Below are 18507 nucleotides of genomic sequence, written 5' to 3'. Positions count from 1 at the left end.
TAGCACCAAGAAAATCACTTAGAGCTAACTGACCACAGTCACAGATGAGCAGGAAAGGAGTCTGAGCCTCTGACAGGGGTCCTGGGAGGTCTGGGGCTGGAATGGAATTGCCTCTGAATGGGAAGGGAGCAACACTCAGCATTCTGTCCTCTCTGTCCTGGGTCATTTGGCACATTAAGGAAAGTGTCCGGCTTTCCTGACCTCCAACCTCTGCCTCTCTCATGATTCATAAATAGGAGGCACCTGGCTCACCCACCCAAAAAAGCCAGAAGAACTCACAACTTCTTTTCTTCAGGCTATGAGACCCCTCCGTTCCCCTTCATATTCCCAAGTTACTTACAAGCACATCTCCCTCCTCTATGGATTCCGTCTATCTGTCCATCCCTCCCGTTCCCTATCCCTCCCACCTTTTCTCCATCCCTGCTCCTCTTCTGTTCTTCCCTTGGAGTCTAGCATCCTGCATTCTCAGAGGACTCCCAAGGCTAGAGGGGTGGGGGGGATGCAGGACATGTGTATGTATGTCTCTGTCCACATGGGCACAAAATGGGCTTCATGCTCAGGTGACCCACAGTAACTGTGCTCCTGCCTGGACCCGGTGCTTCACGTGGGGCACCCAGAGGCCTCCCTTTAGCAGCCCCTCTATCCCGCTATCCCTCTTTCAGGGAAGTGGAGTCACCACCTCACTTCATGGGCAGCTGGGGGCCCCATATCAGTCTCTTTACCACCTCTCCCCCTCTCCTCAGGCCCCATGCCCAGCCCTGCAGTTTGGAGAGCCTAGTAAGTGCCCTATCAACATGTTAATCAAATTACTTAGGAGCTAAAATTGACGCTGTTCATTAATTATACAAGATTATGCTAATTGCGCATGCAAATGCATGCAGGGGAACAGAAGGTGTTCAGGCGCATGGTGGGCCATTAGCATAGAGGATGGGGTGCGGGTGCATTGGCATGCTAATGTATGCGCCCCGGCTATTTATAGTCCCCCAGCCCATCTGCACTGCAGCCACCTCTGCCCCAAGTAGGGATCATGGTGGGGAGGCCAGGTCCAGGCCTGGCAGGTGGCTATGGCCCTGGGGACACTCGGCATTGGCTGCTGCCCCAGGCCAAGATCAGGAAGTAGCATACACCACCCCCATCTGGGCCACCCCAACCTGGGCCTGGATTATCACACCAACCTCCTTGCGTACCATCCCTAGGTGCCCACTTCCCTGGAGGCAAGACACTTCCCAATGACACAGGCAACAAGGCACACTGTGCTGACTCCCCATCACTCACAGTTTCCATAATCCCGCAGGATTTGATGCCAAACCCCCAGACCATGGTCCACACCCATTCTGCTGCACCTTGTCAGGTACCACAGGGAAAAGTGTGCCATGCATGCCCCCAGTCCTTGGGCTAGGCTGTTTATTCCCTTTGCAGGAAGGGCCCTTGCCTCTTCCTCCTCTTTCAGGGAAAATGCCCCTGGTCTTTCAAGACCCCAGATGTCCAAGATGAAATGCGACCTGTAGGAGCCCGCCCAGCTCTACCAGGCATAGTGGCTGGGGCACTTACACTGAGCAAATTGTGTCCACTACTCTGTGGTATTGACTGGGCTTCAGGTTTCTCTCTTTCCTGCTGGATTGTAGTTTTCCTTAAGACCTTGTTCACCTCTAGATTGCCCTGCCTGACTCATGTAAGGTGGTTAGTACATCTTTTTCAGTGGGCATGTTGAATGAATGAGGGAATGAATGGTCCAGCCCTCTAGAAATTCCTCTGCCCTTGAGCTGGGGTCAGGGAGCAGCAGACAGGGAGGAACAACAGGACACAGACCCTGCCTCGGGAAGACATTCTATTTCTTCGGAGGTTCATGGGCTCAAAGGCAAGCCCTTTGGAGTCAAAATGAGCAGAGGATTCCCCTGGCCCCCATTTCCCATCCCAGGCTGAAATGCCAGCTGTGGACTTAGAAATAAATATCCAGGTTTATTCTATGCTTTTCTCCCAATCTGCTTTCTCTCCCAAGGTATTTTCAGGACACTTGTTTGGAAGATGCTGCCCCAACCTGTTCATCTGTTCACACCAATTCCTCTTTCTTGATCCCTACTGTCCCATAGAGTCAGTAGCCCTGAGGCACATGTGACTCTCTCAGTTTAAATTTAAATAAAACAATGGGGCACGTGGCTGGCTCTCAGTGACACATGGTACTCTTGATCTCAGGGTTGTGAGTTCAAGTCCCGCGTTGGATGTAGAGGTAATGCAAAAACAAAATCTTAAAAAATAAATAAATAAATAAAGGCAAAGTAAATAAATTAAAATGAAACCAAACTGGAAAAAGTTTCTCAGTCACACTGGTCACATGTCAGGTGCTCAGTGGCTACATGTAGCCAGTGGATATCATTTTGGGAAAAGCTCCGTTGGACCGCGCTTGTGATCTACACGTTCCTTCCCCCACTCTGGACAGTCCTCCGGTTGTGAGCATCCTTGGGCTTCATCCTGCTCTTTCATTTACTAACAGCTTTGTCTCTGGAATTGGGAACGTGATTCCTGCTCTAAGGGAGTCTCCCGTGGGACATCAGGAGGGCAAACGTGGTGCAAAACTGTGACATGGTATCTTAGGATGAGATTCCAAGGAGCAGAGCTGGAGATGGGGGCATTCATGAAAGGGGTTTATTGGAGGAGAGCTCTGGGAGGAAAAAGAGGGAAACAGCAGCCACTGGAGCAGCTTAGCAAGGAGACAGTCTCCGCTGGAGTCTGGCACCAGCCTGAGCCCTTGGGGAGTTCTGGAATATGAAAAGCACAGGGAGTTGGTCCCCCATGTGATGTCAGTCTGTCTTTGGCTGGGGGCTGCTGGCGAGGAGCTTACGCTTCTGGCTGAGGATAACTTGAGGGGAGTTGGGGGAGCTGTGAGCCCTTTAACAGCCAAGGCTCACAGTGTTTGGGGGATGAGTAATCCAGCAGGCATCCCCCACCATGGTGCCTGGACACCGCTTTCCACCCCCTGAGAACCCAGAGTTTGCAAGTGGACTCCCATCACTCACCTCCACGTGTTGCTTCATGGAAAGCACAGTGCTGAAGGGCTTTCCTTATGAGGGGAGGGGTGACACCCCTGCGAAGTTACAATATACATCAGATGTTTGCACCAGAGTCACATTCAACCCAACATTTGCTTCCTTGGTAGGGATTATTCCATTGACAGGGAAGGTTCATTTCCATTTCATCTCGCGTTGTTTGTACAGGGAGGAATAAGAAGCATCTATAGGAACGACCAGGAAGGCGAAGCTTACGTTCAGGACGCGGTAAGGGCAGGTGTGCCAGCGAACTGCTCTTACCTTTCGCTGAAATCCTAGGCGCCTGAGGCATGATGCTTAACTACCACCCTTGAATTGCCTTATTAGCTGGATGACCACAGCTCTTCCTCTGGTCTTGTATTAAACTTTTAATAATGGAAATGTTGAACATCTAGGCCAGAAGAGAATAATGAGCCACCAGTACCCTTCACTGAATTTCAACTCGGCTTGTCTTATGCAACTGGTCTTTAATCTTGGACACCTGCTCAGACTGAGAGCAGCAGTCACAACAGCCAAAGGCCTCCAATTAGGAGCAAGGGGTCCTGAGTCTCTTTTGCAACCTTGCTGCATTTGTGACCTTGGGGAAATGGCCACGAAATGGCTAAACATGTCCCGGTACAGCCTGCCTCTCGGGGCTCCTTTTGAATGAGGCTTGCTTGCCAGCCCCCAATTAGAGGGAATTTTCCATGACTCTTGTCAGTATCCGGGGGTTCACGGAGTCCCGAGCTGGTGTCCAGACTTTGGCCTTTGTGTGACTTTGTAGTGATGCTTACCCTTGGTTTCCTTATCTGTAGAGTGGGGATGAACGCCAATCTCCACCACCTAAGGGTTATGAGAGGATTAGACAAGGTAATGCCAACGGTGAGCTCAGCAGAGTTCCAGGCTCTTACTAAGTGCTTGCGAGATTAGGCCTGGATCACTTTTTACTTCTGCATGTGTGTAGTTTTGTATTTTCTTTGTAACTCATGCTTGTATTTTTAGTATTTTTCTTATAGTAATTCTAATGACCTAATGGCAGGTCCCCGGACTTCACCTCTCTCTTGCTCCTCTTCCTGTGAGGCTCAGATGAGGAGTCATGCCCTCTTAGAGCTTCATGGTCACCATGGGTCTGGACCTGGGCACAAGTCCTTCACTGACGCAGAGAGCATCCTAAAATGCTCACTCTCCTTGGGGATACTTAGGTCAACCAGGGCTGTGCACTTGACCAGGGTCCTGGGGTCGACCCCCACATCAGGCTCCCTGCTCACAGGGAACGTGCTTCTCCCTCTCCCGCTGCCTGTGCTCTCACTATCTCTGTCTCTCTCTCAAATAAATAAATAAAACCTTAAAAGAAAAAGTTGCCAAGGTAGCTACAAAGCTAGTTAATGTCTATAGAATGATACAAACTTCAGGGCAAATTTTTCTACCAAATAGAAAGTATTTACTTCTCCCCATGAAAACCATTTGCATCATATCATTTTCCTGCAAATTAGCATCACCTTTACAGAATCTAGACCCAATCAATACCAAATACAAGTCAAAGTTACATCCCCCTAGAGAATTAGACAAGACTTAGGTGGCTTTGGGAACATAATACTCTCGAGCAGCACTGTCCAATATAAATACGCAAGCCACAAGTGTAATTTTAAATTTTCACTAGTAGCCACATTTTAAAAACAAGAAAAGGAATTGGTAGCATTAATTGTGACAATATATTTTATTTAACTCAGTATATCTTAAATATTATTTCAACATGTAACCAATACAACAATGTTCCTAGTCACTATTTTATAGTCTGTGGGTTTTTTTTTTTTTTTCTAAGTAAGTCATTGGAATTTGGTGTGTATTTTATACTCACATCTCAATTCAAACCACACTGCAAGGGCTCAATGCCACACGGGGCTAGTGGCTGACGTATTGGATAGTGTAGCTCTAGGAGGCATCAGAATCTCAAATTTAGGAGGCATCAGAATCACCTGGAAGCCTCATGAAAACACAGATGGCTGGGCCCCACTGGAAGCATTTCAGCTGGGTTAGGGGTAGGACCTGAAATTCTGCATTTCTAGCAAGTTCCCAGGTGCTACCATGGCTGCTGAGCCAGGAGGCACACTTTGAAAACCACTGTTCCAGGATGACTCGGAAAGGACTCCTGCTCATCTTTATGCCTTATTTTCCTCTTGTGGGTAATTTTTCTTAACACCCCTGAGGCTGGTGCAGATTCAGGGAGTACACCGCAGTAGCAGCGGGGGCCCTGGGGACTGTTGGCATTGGCTCATCCCCATCTGGCTGGGAGCAGCCTCACGGCCCATCAGTGGGCAGTGACTAAGACAGCTGCTCTACCATTGCTGGTGTTGACTGAGTGCAGCTCTGAGCTAAAAGTTCAGGGGGAAAGACTCACCTTCGACACCACCAGGGAGGGCCCAGGCCTCGTGTGGCTAATTCTTCTTCAGCACCGCTGTGCACCAGGCAGAGATGTCCTGGGGCAGGTCTGCAGAGATGGAGGCACAGGCTGGACCCTGGGGCTCTAAGTGGGGGCACTTCCTGAAGTCTAGAATGGCCAGAAAAGGCCGGTCAGACAGGGAGTGGAACTGATACAGACCCAGAATAAATACCACCTGTGACTTATTTCTGGAAGTGAATGATACTGGAAAGAGAAAGGATGGGAAGACCTGCTGAGGAAAGGTTGAGGGGGCTCCCTGGAGGCAGGTGGGGGGACAAGCTGCCGCAAGAAAACAGCAGTGAGGCCGTGGGAGGTCAGAAATAGAGGATGTCCCAGAGGCTGTCCCTGGAAGACGGCTCAGGAGATCAGCTGCTACTCTCCTGGTTCTCCTGGTGGCTGGAGATGGAGGTTAGAGATGTCACAAAGTGAGTCAGCACGCGGGCCAAAGTCCACATCTCGGGCCCTATCTCAGGAACCCTTCTTCTGGACCCTGGAGGTTTGGGAGTGGGATTGGGTGCGGTGGCCATGTGTGTGGATGTAAGGGAAGTGTATGTCACCTTTGGGACACTCATACGCTTGCATCATCTGTGATATCCAAGGGCTGGCATGAATGCCCCTGAGGACAGGGACTGTTCCTCTCCTGATGTTTGCCCTCCTCCTTCTAGCACCTTGTAAAGGACTGAGCCAATGAACATTTAAGCGAAGTGGTCTGCACCACGTGTGATGGGGGTGTCTATATTTTATGTCATGTAAATGCGGGGCACACATAAAACAGTTAATGTAGACACGGGTGACACCATGAGGTGTCTCGCATGGATATTGGAAACCAGTACTGTGGCAGATTATGAGAGATAAATGGGCTGTCTGTACTGAACAGGTGTGCTGTTGGGGAGCACTTGAGGTGACTGCACTTTGGGGTGACCTTATGAGTATGCAGGGCATCTACACTGGACTGGCTACTGTTTGGGGGCATGTAAGCTGTCTGCACTGCATTGTACCCAGTAGGGGTGAGTGTGGAGGGTCTGCATGGTGGGTGTGCCCTGTTTGGGGTCTTATAAGTTAACCGCATCTCACAATCCTTCTCTGTAGGGGTGTATAGAAGGTCTACACTTCGTACGAGTATTTTGGGGGACTGTGGATGTAAATGTGTGCAGATGTAGCATCCCTATAAAAAGGAAAACAAAGTGGGTTCCCAGAAGCGTATTCACTCCGTGGGGGGATATGACAGGCGGTCAGGTGTCAGCATTGTGGAGGACAAGAGGCCGGGCCTGGGCGGAGGCACATCTCAAGGAAAATGACTGGTTCTGACTCCCAGGAGGGACGGTCCTTTTGGACACCCCAGCCAGCCCTTGGGGACCTCCTCTTTGGGAATTTGCTTTTAAAACCAGTGACAAATCTTCCTCTGAATGTGAAGTTCATGCTTGTGGGCTTTGGAGGCCACTTTAGGGATTTAAGCTGGATATTCAGATTTGGGGTTCAATACTAGGGGGTGGTTGTAAAATGAGGACATGCACTGGCAGAGCTCATGGAATGGCCCAGGAGGCAGGCCACGTGCCGGGCCCCCAGCACCTGCAGATGTTTGCCCTGCATGCCGCAGTTTGTAAAGGGCATCTCCCCGGATGCATGTGGGGTCCCAGGGGCGCAGAGGCAGAGAGTGATAGTATTTTGAGCTCACTAAGAGCACAGATCCGAAGTATTACGCTTGGTTGCCTCCCTGGTGGCTGGCAAGGCCGAGCCCCGCCCCCCTACCCCCAGCCAACTGCAAGGACCAGAGGACCAACTGCTCATGTGCTTGTCTAAAAACCAGTCTCATCACTGCACATTCTGTGCTTTTTTCCAATTACCATATGTGAAAAGAAGGTATTCCTTGTGCATCTGTCCAGTGTGTCTGACGGGTACACCGCGTGTGTGTGATGGGCATAGGCTCTGTCTGATGAGGTTGTCACTGTGTGTATATTGGGGTGTACAGTACATGCATGGGAGATCTGTTTGGGCAGGATGTGCCGTGGCAGGGAGCCTGCTATGTGTGAGCAAGATTTGTGCACAAGAGGGCTGTGTTGGGGTGTGGGGTGGGGGACGGGTGGAATCTGCTGAGAAGGAGGAAAGGCTATCTACTTGCTATTTGTGATGACTGGACGGCATTTGCCATGACTGTATTTTGGGTAATCATATACAACATAAAGTGGTATATTAATAGATATACTCTTTCTGTGCATATACTGTATGAGATGGGCATACGCTGCACATATGGGTATAGACTCTGTGTGGGGGTAGTATACCATATGGGTACAATGACTATAGCCTCTATGTGGACTATGTATTGTGTATGCTCTGTGAAGGGTATACACAGTGCGTGATGGCTATATTTTGTGAGTGATCATATATAAGGCATATACGGTATATAGGATGGATGTATTATTACGAGTATACACTGTGTGGGAGATAGTATACTCGGGAGGAGGGGTATGCTGTGTGATGTGGGTGAACAGCACATATGATGCACACATAGTATGCCACATGGTGTGGGATAGTTGTTGGGAAGGGCCTCCCTGGTGTGTATCAGGCATCCTGTGCAGAGACGGCGGGTTGTGGGAATAGGGGGCGTGCGACTGGTGTGAGCAGGCAGAGGGGAGTCGCCATTGCTGGGGAGGGGCATGGAGGCAAGCCATTAGATCTTCATCCGTTTCCAGACCCCGTACCCCAGCCCTTGAACTCTCCTACCACACTGTTTCAGGTTCTTCCTCAAGTTCTTCCTCAAGTGCAACCAGAACTGCCTAAAGAATGCAGGGAATCCCCGAGACATGCGCCGCTTCCAGGTGGGCCTGGGAGAGGGGTCCCCTTGCAAACCCAGCCCTTCCTGATGGGGTGAGTGGGGAAGGCTGTGGTCCTGCCACCCCGGGGAAAGCCCCAGGGCAGCTCTCTGCCCAGCCCTGTGCTTTAGGGCCCAGTGCCTGCTGGGGGTGGGGCAGTTCCATCTCAGCTTATGCTGGCTGCCAAGGGAGGCTTCATTAGAGTCCCACTTAAGGAGATGCTAATTGTGACATTTTTACATGATTAACGACCCAGCTAATTTGCATAGCGTGAAGCAGAGAGCAGCTGCCCTTAGTACATCCCCAACCTGCACACCCCTCTCAGGGAAGGGTGGGAGGGAGAGAAGGAGGCAGCCCCAGTTTCCTCCCAAGGGCGGGGGCTCCCGCTGATGGTTTCTCAGGCTGAGGCTGCCTCCCCCACTCTCACTCCCACTTGCCTAAGACACATTCCTGCCTTGGAGCCTTGAGGATACAGTGCAGGATGCAGGTATGTCCCCAAAACAGTAGCCATTCTGCCCAAGGAGCCAGCAATTTTTTCAGAACTCTGGATTTTTCTAGTTCCTGGCGATCACTTCCCCTGGGCAGCCCTAGACAGTGCATCTGGGCTGTCACTTGACCTAGCTGCCTGTCCCCCCCCACCTCCCCTTCTATGAGTTCAGCCCTTGGGGGAATCTCTTTCCCACACCCATGATTCTGAGCTCCAACAGCCAGCCACCATGGCCAAGTTCTTCAGAATTGCCCAGAATTCTGCCGGCCTTGGCAGCCTGCAGGGGGCCCCTGAGAGCCTAAGCCAGGCGGGCTTCCGCTCTCCTTGCAGGTGGTGGTATCCACGACAGTGAGTGTGGACGGACACGTGCTGGCCGTGTCCGACAACATGTTTGTGCACAACAACTCCAAGCATGGTCGCAGGGCGCGCCGGCTGGACCCCTCTGAAGGTCAGGACCCCCGGCCCTTGGGCCCAGCCAGCCCCCAGTCCCATCCTTGGTACAGGCCCCTGACCTGTCTCTTCTCCTGCCTGGCAGCTGCCACCCCCTGTATCAAGGCCATCAGCCCCGGGGAGGGCTGGACCACAGGAGGCGCCACCGTCATTGTCATCGGTGACAATTTCTTCGACGGATTGCAGGTCGTGTTCGGGAACGTGCTCGTGTGGAGCGAGGTGGGCCACCCCCGCCAGTCTCCCTTGGGGCCTCGCGGCTGGGCCCTCCCCTCGCCCCGGGCTGGAACCCGCAGGCCTCCCCTCTCCCCTCGCAGCTCATCACGCCCCACGCCATACGGGTTCAGACGCCCCCGCGGCACATTCCCGGGGTGGTGGAGGTGACCCTGTCCTACAAGTCCAAGCAATTTTGCAAGGGAGCCCCCGGCCGTTTTGTCTACACAGGTAAGGAGTCAGGCGGGGGACAGGGGTTGGGGGCAGAGAGGCCTAGGGTTGCTGGAAGGAGCCCCACCCGGTGCCCCAGAGCCTGGGTCTCTGAGTTAGCCAGTATCTCAAGTTGGCCGCTGGATCCCTTGACCTCTCCTCCTTCGCTGAGCTTCTCCGTTTCTCTCTTTTCGGCCTGACTCCTCAGTCCCCTCCCAGGCTCGAGTCTCCACCCTGCCGGACTTCCTCCTTGCCTATGGTCCTCCTCGCTAGGGCACTCTTCACTCTTCACCCTCACAAATCCCCCCCACCGCACACACACACACTCCCCAGGGTCTAGAATATCTCCCAGCGGCGGCACATCTGTTTCAAAGATTCTCCAAAATGGGCTCGATGCTCCCTAATCTACCCTCGGTCTCTTGGTTTCCCAAGCCACCCCAGTCTTCCCTCTGTATGGGCATAAACAGGTGAGCGGGCACTTGCGCGGGCACGCACACGTGTGTACACATACACACACATGCGCGCGCGCACACACACAGCCCCTACAGAAAGCCAGGGCGAGAAGTTAACAGAGACTGGAGTATAGCATACCCCATCCCCTCTCTGACCACTGGCCAGGACCCTCTCCACCTTCCTTCTCCTGCCCTGCCCCAGCCACCCACTTGTCTCCATCCTACTCTCCACAGATAATCTCCTAGCCCTTCCCTGCACCGCACCAGACAATCGGTAGCGATCCTAACTTACTGGTAGGGAGTTGCAGTCTAAGGGGGTGTGGGTGGGGTGGCTGGAGCTGGGAACAAAGCGTGAGGTGGGTGAAGTTACAGGTGGAGGGGAGGGAAGGACCTCTAGGAGGCAGTGTGGGCTTAACAGAGCTAAGCTGAGACTGCAGTGATGAATACGGAGGTAGAGCTGGGAAAGGAAAGGCAGTCCTGGAGAAGGAATGGCAAATGCAAAGACCTGGGAATGAGTGCTTTCCCTGTCCCGGGAAACAGAAGGAAATTCACTAAATCTGGAGTTGGTTGTGAAGAAAATGGGTAGGGCTTTGAGGCTTGGTGAGTTGGTCCAGACCCGCCTGGAGAAGGAGGTCATGGGGATGCCTAGTCAGGAGTCTGCCCCCTGGCCCGCAGAGCCCTGGATGTGGGCCACAGTCCCTTCCCCGGGGCCCACACACACTTCTAACGGCCAGATACTGCTGGGAGCCCACCTGATTGGTGATAAATGGAGACTGTTGGAGTTTTTAACTTTTGTAATTAATATGTTACTCCTGATCATGCAGACAGAAAGCTCTCCCTCCAGTCCTACCCCTAGGAGTATAGAAACTAATACGTCTATATGGTTGCCCTTTTTTCAAACCACAGATGGGATGGTATAGTACTTGTGTGTTAATGCCAAGCACCTGGCACAGGGCCCGGCTCAGTAAATATCTGTTGAATCAATGAGCAAAGAAAGGAACAGAGAACACTCAGCGAACCGAATCTCACTGACCCGTGTGTGCCGAGAGTTTGGGGCTGGGCTGGTTGAAGGGGGTCTGTAGCGAGGCTCCCAGATTGGTTGCTGGTGGGCTTGGCCCTGCAGCAGGCGCTGGGAGGGGGTCCTCCAAACGCCGCCCTTTCCCCCAGCCCTGAATGAGCCCACCATTGACTATGGATTCCAGAGGCTACAGAAAGCCATCCCCAGACACCCCGGAGATCCCGAGAGGCTGCCCAAGGTACTCAGAGGGGCGTGGGGACGGGGATGAGGGTGACCTGTGGTCCCCGGGGGGGTGCAGGGGTTGGCGGGGGTGAAGAGGCAGAGGGGACCCCGGGCCCCTCGGCCGCCCCGCGGGGCTGGCCCTCCGTCCTGCTGTCTCCTCCCCCGCCCCCAGGAAGTGCTGTTGAAGCGGGCGGCCGACTTGGCGGAGGCCCTGTACGGAGTGCCCAGCAGCAACCAGGTATGGCGCCTCCGCCTGCCTCCTCGCGCCGCCAGGCCGGGGACTGTCCCCCTCCCGGCGCCTGCGGCTGCCCCGGCCGTGCCCCGCTCTTGTCTTCGCAGGAGCTCCTCCTGAAGCGCGCGGCCGACGTGGCCGAGGCTCTGTACAGCGCCCCACGCGCGCCTGCGCCGCTCGGACCCCTGGCCCCGAGCCACCCGCACCCCGCCGTCGTGGGCATCAACGCCTTTAGCAGCCCGCTGGCCATCGCCGTCGGGGACGCCACGCCGGGCCCGGAGCCGGGTGCGTCCCGCTGCCCCAGCGCGCGGCTCCCCACCCCGCGCCCGCCCTTGCTGCGCGCCTGACCACCCTCTCCCGCAGGCTACGCGCGCAGCTGTGGCAGCGCGTCCCCGCGCGGGTTCGCGCCCAGCCCCGGCTCTCAGCAGAGCAGCTACGGCAGCGGCCTCGGTGCGGGCCTCGGCGGCTACGGGACACCGGGCGTGGCCGGCCTAGGCGTGCCCGGGTCCCCTAGCTTCCTCAATGGCTCCACGGCCACCTCGCCCTTCGCCAGTGAGTGTCCCCGGCCCGGAGAGCTGCATGGGGCTCGGTCCTGCCCCCTCCCAGCCCAGGGCGGGTGGGGGGCTTCCGGTGACTTTCTCACCACAGTCCTGTGACCCGTCTCTGCTGTTGGAGGCCTGTCCCTCAAGCCCACCCTTCGGCAGGATCCCGGACCCTGGGGCCGGGGCAGTTCTCGCACCTTTAGTCTCTTTGCCGATTTCAGCTGCATACCTAGTTTCTAGCCCTCCTCTCCTTCTGAAAGGGGCCTTAACCGGGCGCCGGGGTATCCAGATGAAACCTGGTGGATCGCCACCTTTCCGTCTTACGCCAGGACTTTGGGGGGAGGCTGGCGCCCCCTGCCGGAGGCCCTAGGGAACTAATGGCTCAGACCAAATGGGTTTCTACCTGTCTGGGGGGCGGGTGGGGAAACAGGACTGGTGGGAAGATGTGGCTCCCTGCAGTCAGCTAGGGAAGAGCAAAGGAAGTCCCTGTGGTTGGACAGCTGGATTCAGGATTTGAAAGCCCAAGTCAGGAGCTGTCATTTAGCAAGTTACTTTATTTCTTTCAGCTTCAGTTTCTTGTCTGTAAAATTAGATCAGTGTCCCCCTGCCTAGGGTGTTCTCAGATCTGAATGCGCCACTGTGCGTGAAATGCCCAGACTTAGAAAGGGTGCATGATTTCACATCCTGGGTACTGCTCTTCCTGGCTGTGGGCTTGAGCCTGACTCTCTCCTGGTGGTCTGGGCTCAGCTTCTGGGACCCAAAACCCCATATTCCCGTGTTTACACAGGCCATGAACCTCTGCTGTCTCTACCTAAACCCCTGTGTCTCCTGGCTCTCTGCTCAGGCCAGACTCCTCTTCTTCCACTTCCATCAGATTGGAACAGCATTCTTAAAGATTCTGGGTGCCCCTTGAATTCTAAACTGGTGGGGTCTAGACTACCAACCCCTCTCTTCCATCACACACACAGTGCAGTCAGAAGTGGGGAACCTACTGCCCCGGGGGGCAGAAGCCACCCCATCTGGGATCTCCCTGTTCAGCCAGAGAATCAAGAATTCTAAAGTGGCTTGAGCCCTGCTTCCAGCATCAGTTGCACTTACCTAAGTGTCAGTCCCATCTCATAACCAGGTCTTACCCACATCCCCATCCATTCCCTGTGTTCTTCTCATTGAGTTGGCCGGGAGATGCCTGAAATGACATCTGTCTGCTTGGGCCTCCTTTTGGTTTTCTGCTTTGGCCACCAGCAACTCCCAGTTGGACCCACAAATCCCAGTACTACCCAAGCTACAATATGTGGCTGTGAGCTCCCAGCTTTGAAAGATACAGTACACTTTCTGACATTCGTCTTCAGCCCTCCTCAGAGCTCCATGATCCTCATCCATTAGCTGTGAGCACTGTCTTTGGGAGTGGGTGCTCCATGAGGCTGAGAACATTAATTTGGAAAAGGGGTAGCTGTTGAAGGCATCACTTTATCCAAGGGGAATTGGAGGTGGTGTGCTCTGATGCCAAAGGCAGCCTTCTCGAGCCATTGGTTTCTTTCAGAAATCGCCCACCTCATGCCAGCTGCTTGGACAGCACTCAAATCACAGCCTTATTTGTATTCAGAAGAGAGAGACAGGGAAAAGGGTTTCGATGAGAATGTAGAAAGGAGGATCCAGAAGGGCCCAAAGCCCTAGAAGAGGAGGCCGCAGGAAGGAAGGGCAGCCAGAGCCTGGTTGCAGGAGGCTCCCTGGCTATTCTCAGAGGAGCGGTGAACAGCCCTAGGTGCCCAGGAGGTCTCAAATAGGAAGATGCAAGGATGTGGATTTCTGTGTTTTTGCTTAAACTTGACTGGCTGGAGGAGGGAGATACAGGAGGCCTCCAGGCCCTGGCTAGGGGTGACAAGGACCTGTGTTAAGCTGGCAGAGAACAGAGTGCCCAGTGCAGGTGTGTGGGGAAGGTTGGTAAGGGAAACATATGTGTGGAGGAAGTTAGGGTACTTGTGTGAGTTAAGATCCTGGGCAACAACGCCATATAACAGGAAGCTGTGCGTATCCCCCCAAACATCCCTGATCCCTTGCCCCAGCTCTGCTATGAACACTGATCTTTGACTCTAACATTGTTACCCCAAGGCCCAGAATGTTCCTTAGCATCTTGGAATCCCAGCTGCTTTCAGCAGGAACCCTGACCTGTTCTATTCCATCTATTCCACGTCGTTCACTTTTCAGGGCACCTCCCAATATTTGGTTTTGTTGCGTGTTCTGCTATTGCTTTGATTTTGACCTAGTCTGGCCCTGGTGTTTGCAGCCCCAAGAAAGGGTCTGCCCCCAGGAGGCAGTTACCGGCCCAGGACCCCAGGGCCTCCTAGTCTGCCTCTATACCCTGCCCAATACTGGTCTCTCCAGGACCCTCACTGCAGCCCCCTAGTGAGGTCTGAGCCTGGTGCCTGGGTCAGCAGCGCCCCCCTGGGGCCCAGTGCCCAAGCCAGGGCTCCAACCGAGCTGCTCACTCTGGTGCTGTCTCCCTGTTGTGTCTCCCATCACCTTCCCTGCTGCGCCTGCCCCTCCCTGCCCCGCCCCGGAGTCATGCCCTCTAGCCCCCCGCTGGCCGCTGCCTCCTCCATGTCCCTCCCGGCCGCTGCCCCCACCACCAGCGTCTTCTCCTTCTCGCCTGTCAACATGATCTCCGCTGTCAAACAGAGGAGCGCCTTCGCCCCCGTGCTGCGCCCACCCAGCTCCCCACCCCAGGCCTGCCCGAGAGCCCACGGAGAGGGACTTCCAGGTGGGTGACCTGTGCTGCCCTGCTATGGTCCGGTGGAGCAGCTAGGCTTCAGGGGCTCACTCCATTCACATGTCCCCAGAGCCTCAGGCTGGTTGGCCAGGTGTCTCTGGAGGATGTAGAGCAGGGAGCTCTGCGGGAGTCCCGGGGTGTCCATCTGGCTCCTACCTCCCTGGTCCCCATCGCTTTGGGTGGTCACCACTCCAGAGACTGTCCATTGGCCCCTTGACCAAGGAGAAGACTGGAATCCTGTTGGAGAAGGGCTGGAAAGCACTCCAAGGCCCCATCCCCACCTGGTTGAGCCCAGAGCAAAGATCCTCCACTCAGAGCTGGAGAAACCCCACACAGGCTGCAGGCCTTTGACCTGGGCCTCCCAGCATGTGTGGGAAGGTAGTAGGCACCCTTGTGGGGGTCTGGATCACTGAAAGGGTGGAAGGGGACTGACTTTAGATGAGGTGTAGCCCAGCTCCCACTTCCCCACTTACGGGTGTAGAACTGAGACGATGTTACCCCAGCCACGTGCCATTAGTGAAATGGTGGTCATGTGTCAGTTATTGATCTCCTTCAGGTCCACATCCAACTTAGCAAAGCCTGGGCCCTATACCAGGGGTATAGAGTGAGTCAGGGAGTCACCTGCCCTCGAATAAGATGACTCTTAGGGTGGGTTCATTAGGTGATTTCAAAGGACGCACAGTGTTTTGGTCTTTGGATTTGTTTGTTTTTTTGTTTTTTTGTTTTTTTTTTTGCCTTGATTCCAAGTTTTGGATAATTATTCTTTTTTTTTTTTTTAAGATTTTTTATTTTTTTTATTTGACAGAGAGACATCACAAGTAGGCAGAGAGGCAGGCAGAGAGAGAGAGAGGAGGAAGCAGGCTCTCCGCTGAGCAGAGAGCCCCATGCAGGACTCGATCCCAGGACCCTGAGATCATGACCTGAACCGAAGGCAGCGGCTTAACCCACTGAGCCACCCAGGCGCCCTGGATAATTATTCTTAACCTGAGTGTGTCTGGAGCTTCAAATATGATTTTTGGGGAGCAGGGGGCCACTGATGTCTCCCACCAGCAGAGAAAACCGGTGCAGGGCAGAGGTTTTGGCAGGGGAGGGGAGGATGGAAGTGATGAATTTTGTGGATATCTGGGAGGGAGACACGCCCCTGCTGCATGAGGGGGGTCCATTTTCCAAGATGCTGACCTTTTTTCTGACTTGGTACTCTGTTTCCTCTCCCTGCGGAGGAAGCAGGGCTGGAAAGTGGAGCCCAGAGTCACCTCTTTTCAGTGAGGGAGTTAGGCAGGCAAGGGCCTGGGGCTGCACCTAAGAGGTCCGAGAGGTTCGCCTCACCTAACTGTCTGCCAGGAACAGGAACAGCCCAGCACCTGCCAGGCTCCCTGTAGCTTTGCGTGCTGTCTCCCGCCCAGAGGCACACAGGCAGAGAAGGTCCCCAGGCTGCACGGAGCTTATGGTTCCTGTCTTTGCTTACCACAGACCAGCCTTTTGAGGATTCCGACAAGTTCCACTCTTCAGCCCGGGGGCTTCAGGGCCTGGCATACTCCTAATCATGGTAGGTCTCCATCTGGGCCTTGCTTCCTCCCCTGGCCCTGCGGAGACTCTGCAGGAGACTCTGCAGAAGACGTTACCCAGGGTGGGGCCCTGGGGTCCAATTCTCTCTCTCCAGGGCTTGTCTAGACAGCTGTAAGGGCCACACAGCCAGCTCCCCCTCCCCACCCTAGTGGCCCAAGCTGAACAGGCAGAGAGAAGGGGTTTCCTGTCCCCTTACAGCCAGCTTTTTCCAGAACTTTCTTGTCTCCCTCTCCCCACCAGGTCTGCCAGTGTTGCCCCCACTGAACCCGGACTGGAGGTCCCTCTGGGATACACACTCACGTCCTGGATGGCAGCACAGACAGACGCTGAGCCAGGGCTTCGGGCGGACATCCACCCAAAGGCCTGAACAGGCCACCCTGTGCTTGAGGCCTCCAGTCCCACAGGCTTCTCTCACCTCCCTTCCTCGGGGCTGGTCGGAAGCCTTAGCACTGTGCTGATGCTCTCAGCAGGAGAGCATCCCAGGGGGGTCCCGGGATGCTGGGTTTTCCTCACTGGGTCAGTTCCTCTGGAAGAGATGGACCTTGTGCAGACCGGACCATCAGGCGACAGGAGCAGGGGATGGGGACCATGGGGAAGAGGACAGCTCAGGGAGAAGTGGCCTGGGGAGGTCCTGTTTGTATCTGACCCATCTCAGCTGGCCCAGCATCCCGACCTTGCTCCAGGGCAAGAGGTGGTGCCCAGCAGCCTCCCAAGGCCTGCCCAGGCTCCCATGGAGCTTCCAATGGCTGCTCAATCCCTGTGGCTGCCCCCTCCGAGGCCCGCACACTCATGCTTGCCACATATGAATCCCACCAGGGGCTTTGGGCATGGAGTGTGCAGAAGAGGGAGTGCCAAGCCCCCTAAATGGTGGGTCTTCCTCCCAATGGCTATCTCATGGACTCTGGCCCCACTCACATATGACTCTGGCTGGCCCCATAGTACCATGGAATTGGCCTAGCTGCCACTGGCCTCACATTCTGCTCTGCTGAGGTTGGAGAAAACAGAACAATAAACACAGCTGCAGGTGGCCACCTGGCCTCTCTGGCCTGCTTCCTTGGCGTGGGTCTTCTTTTCTCAGTGGTTCTGCTGTTCTCCTGGGGCCCCTCCCAGTCATGCCCCTGGGTGGCCTTCTCACACATCAGGCTTTTTCAACAGCCCCAGAGTTCAGCTGAGCAAGGATTACTTGCCCCACATCTGCTCGCAAGGACCATTGCGGGTGGTGGGCAGGCTAGCAGGCCTGGGGTCCCAGGACGTGGGCTCCACCCCAGGAGCTTAGACTGGGAGCATAGTCTGGCCACAGAGGACTCCATCCCCCAGCTGCTGTCTGGCCAGGCCAAGGCAGGGGTTGTCAGAGGACTGCCCAGGAACAAGAACGGCACAAACAAAGCGCCACTCGGTTACACAGAGGCTCAGAAAAGAGATCCACTCTGAACAAAGGTCATGGGGCCAAGGTAGGTCAGGGTAGGCTTTTGGCCCTAAGGTTGCCTGTTTGAGCAGATCTCCACCACCTCTGCCCCCAGGCCTAGGCACCTTTGTCTCTCCTGTCTCAGAGTTTGGGAGGAAAGGTAGTAAAGAGGTAGTAAAGTAAATAGGCTCATTTACCCCATCCCCCTTCTGGAATGAATTCCTGCCGTCCCCTGAGATGTATCTCCAAGATCTCAAAGGTCTGCTGGCTGACTCTGGAAGCCACTCTTTTGACCCACTGTCCAGGGAGCCTAGCATCCAGCTCCAGGCCTCAGGCTTTACTCTCTTCCTGGTGGTCCTCTTTGGCTCTGGCCTCCAGAAGCTCCACAGCCCATGACCATATGCCCTGGGGTCCTCTGGACAAAATACACTTGCCAAGGCAGATGGGCTGCTCATGCCCTTCAGAGGCCTCCACTTCCTTCTTTTGTGTTCTTGGTCAATACCTGGGGATTCAGCTCACTGGGGGCCCATGACCAGGAGAGGCTTCCATTCATCTCCGTGCTCCCCTAGCCTCCCCCTCTGTTCTTGCTTCTAATCCATGTTGCAGAGTCCCAGAGCCCGCCAGCCCACGCCCTGCTCCACACAGGCTCCAAGTGATTCCTATAGCCCAGGTC

The 18507-nt window shown here is 54.7% G+C and overlaps 1 protein-coding gene and 1 long non-coding RNA gene across 7 annotated transcripts in view; one reads left to right on the top strand and one right to left on the bottom strand.

The window, feature by feature from the left end:
* EBF4 (EBF family member 4) overlaps positions 1-17460 on the top strand; it is a 57818-nt gene extending 40358 nt beyond the window's left edge. Inside the window, exons 8-18 of one of the 6 annotated variants that reach the window (XM_082744566.1) lie at positions 8198-8279; positions 9091-9208; positions 9296-9429; positions 9525-9651; positions 11250-11338; positions 11495-11560; positions 11662-11839; positions 11918-12106; positions 14657-14854; positions 16334-16409; positions 16670-17460. In XM_082744566.1, the coding sequence (XP_082600692.1) occupies positions 8198-8279; positions 9091-9208; positions 9296-9429; positions 9525-9651; positions 11250-11338; positions 11495-11560; positions 11662-11839; positions 11918-12106; positions 14657-14854; positions 16334-16404 (1252 nt within the window). In that variant the 3' untranslated portion in view covers positions 16405-16409; positions 16670-17460. Of the gene's footprint in view, positions 1-8197; positions 8280-9090; positions 9430-9524; positions 9652-11249; positions 11339-11494; positions 11561-11661; positions 11840-11917; positions 12107-14656; positions 14855-16333; positions 16410-16669 lie in introns of all 6 variants that reach the window. The other 5 variants (XR_014315311.1, XM_082744564.1, XM_082744563.1 and 2 more) reach the window with 5 other exon arrangements.
* LOC309871504 lies at positions 1509-5555 on the bottom strand. The gene is made up of 3 exons (XR_014315312.1): positions 5422-5555; positions 3015-3229; positions 1509-2245 (listed from the first exon to the last, which is right to left on the bottom strand). It is a non-coding gene; the product is annotated as an uncharacterized lncRNA (long non-coding RNA).
* Positions 17461-18507: the final 1047 nt, after the last annotated feature.

The sequence above is a fragment of the Mustela nivalis genome (genome assembly GCF_964662115.1).
Source record: "Mustela nivalis genome assembly, chromosome: 8".
NCBI classification, from domain to species: domain Eukaryota; kingdom Metazoa; phylum Chordata; class Mammalia; order Carnivora; family Mustelidae; genus Mustela; species Mustela nivalis.
This window is presented reverse-complemented; position numbering and strand designations above follow the sequence as displayed.